The sequence below is a fragment of the Sphaeroforma arctica genome, assembly GCF_001186125.1.
Source record: "Sphaeroforma arctica JP610 unplaced genomic scaffold supercont1.4493, whole genome shotgun sequence".
NCBI classification, from domain to species: domain Eukaryota; class Ichthyosporea; order Ichthyophonida; genus Sphaeroforma; species Sphaeroforma arctica.
In genome coordinates, this window is record NW_014036065.1 from 1 (window position 1) to 2443 (window position 2443).

Sequence of the window (2443 nt, forward strand, 5' to 3'; positions counted from 1 at the left end):
TATATATATATACATTTATGAATGTATGTATGTATGTGTGTATGTATGTATGTATGTATGTATGCATATATATATATATATGTATATATATATATTGTATGTATATATATATATATGACGTCTGTGTGTCTGCTTGTGTATGTTTGTATTTTCTTATGTGTTGTTTTCTTTTCTTTCTTTTGGTGTCTTTGCGTGTGCGTATATGTATAAATACATGGTAAAGCACATTCTTCTACTCCTGCTGATTGCACGTGTACATATATTTCTTATTAGCGCCCGGAACCGTTACATTGCCAAAAGACTATGAAGAAGAAGGTCTAGAATTTCTGAAAGAAGCCGTACAGGCAGTTTACAAGTCTAAGGTAAGTGTATCTGCTACGTGTATTACTGAGGGTGGGTATCCATGTTAGCCACTGACTGGCTCACACATTCATAGCAGCCAAATCATGGTATAGGGGAGTTCTAGTTGAATCCAGGGTGCCCGTGGTCCCCATACAAATATGCGTACTTGCTTACTGACCGCGTGCTCAAATGGCACACCTACCCTCATGTCAGTCAGATACGTATTCGTAAATGTGCATATCTACCACGCAAAGCTGTGACGGGTTAGCAAGGGGTATAGCCTCCTCATCTTTGCCTCGCGCATTTGAATAGTGCTGCAGCTCAAATGCTCGTCAGCATGCTATTTACATATTCATACACTATTTCAGTGTGATAGGTAAAGGTGTTTGTGCGGTCGTCCGCGGAGCATTCATCACTGCACAACGCACAGCTACATATGATAATAGTACATATCCAGCGTCTTGAAGAAGGGGCATGCATCTAGAGTACGGTCCTGCATTATGGTAGCGTGCTAGTGTGCATCGGTGTAGTGTGCTGATGTATGCACCCAGCTATGTGAATCTGGTTGATGATGGACGGTGATGATATTATGTGTGCTGGTGGCCTTGACTGTGTCGTTTCTCCTGTAGAGTATATCTTGGCACTTTTAACGGAACGTCTCTACAACTGCGATTCTCAGCCCGCTAAGAAGACGCTAGAGGAACTTTATGGTATCGTGGAAGCACTGTGCACGGCGCAGAGGGGGAAGGGAGTTTACAAAATGGTATGTTTTTCATCTACCCTGTCATGCGCGTGATCTCTATCTGTCCGTATACCATTGCTATGTTCTATGCCGATACGGCTGCCAGGCTGTGTGATTCATACCGTGCCTCCCCGCTGACTTGTGCATGCCCGGCCACGGTGTGAAACGTAGGACAGTGCGTGTATGCATGCAATAGCAGCCGTTGTCGTTGTGGATTTGCAGGTGTCTGGGATGGTGCATGGTATTGCAGTGGTGCAGACAACGTCTAGCACGTGCACGTAGTATTTCATTGGTGCATAGCGTGTGTTATGTTGTTATCAGCAGTTTAGCAGTATACGTACGAGTTTCAGAACAGAGTGCCATCCGTAGCATGCAGACTGACTGTGCAACCGACGCAGTTGAGGTATGTATGTGGGGTTGCCACAGCCCACTGGGACTTCGAATTGCTCAAGCGCCGATACACTGATACAGTTTCATATTGTCATATTGTCACGTTGTCTCTGTCGCTTTATTCTATTGCTACCTTTTATGTATTGCCACATAGGCATTTCGATACGAGCGCACCGACGGAAGTATTGGAATCATAGCGCAAGTTGGTCATATCGCAAACGCTCTAGTGTTGCAAAGTGTGCGGTCGTAATTTCATACAAAGACACATATCCTACACTGGCAGGTCTGTAGTGAAGTGGTGACACATGTTGGGGATGTCGCAAAAGCGTTGGTGTCGCAAACTGAGCAGTCGGAAACTCTGCTGCAGGTGATCGACAAGTGCTGGGCCACGCACACGCACCACATGGTATGTTCAATGGGCCACACTGCCAAAACTACTCTTAAGTATCTGGACGCATAGTCCTCGAATTGGGTCATATGACGCTGATGACCTCTGCCAATGCTGTTAAACCACGAAAATTGTTACAACGCCACCGACATGATACTTTATTAGCCACTTACAGTGGTACCGTGCCCTTTTTATCTGATGTGCAGATGCTGATAAATAGTATATTCCTGTGCCTGGACCGCAAATACGTGCTGCCCTCTCCCAGCATCACGAGTCTCTGGTATGCAATTGCCTCTATTTAGTGGGATATTGCATATATATATATATATATATATATGTATATATGTATATATACATCTATATATATCTATTTATATCTATATATATATATCTATTTATAGATATATATTTATATATATATATATATATATATATATATATATATGTATATATATATATATGCATATATATACACACACACATATATATATATATATATATATATATATATATATATATATATATATATATATATATATATATATATATATATGTGTATATATATATGTGTATATATATAT

At 41.0% G+C, this 2443-nt stretch overlaps 1 protein-coding gene across 1 annotated transcript; it reads left to right on the forward strand.

Moving 5' to 3' along the window:
• Nucleotides 1–1757: 1757 nt before the first annotated feature.
• SARC_14347 (hypothetical protein) lies at nucleotides 1758–1934 on the forward strand (the record flags this gene model as incomplete). The annotated part of the gene is made up of 1 exon (XM_014291523.1): nucleotides 1758–1934. A coding segment is annotated over one exon (177 nt), but the record flags the coding sequence as incomplete, so codon positions are not given.
• Nucleotides 1935–2443: the final 509 nt, after the last annotated feature.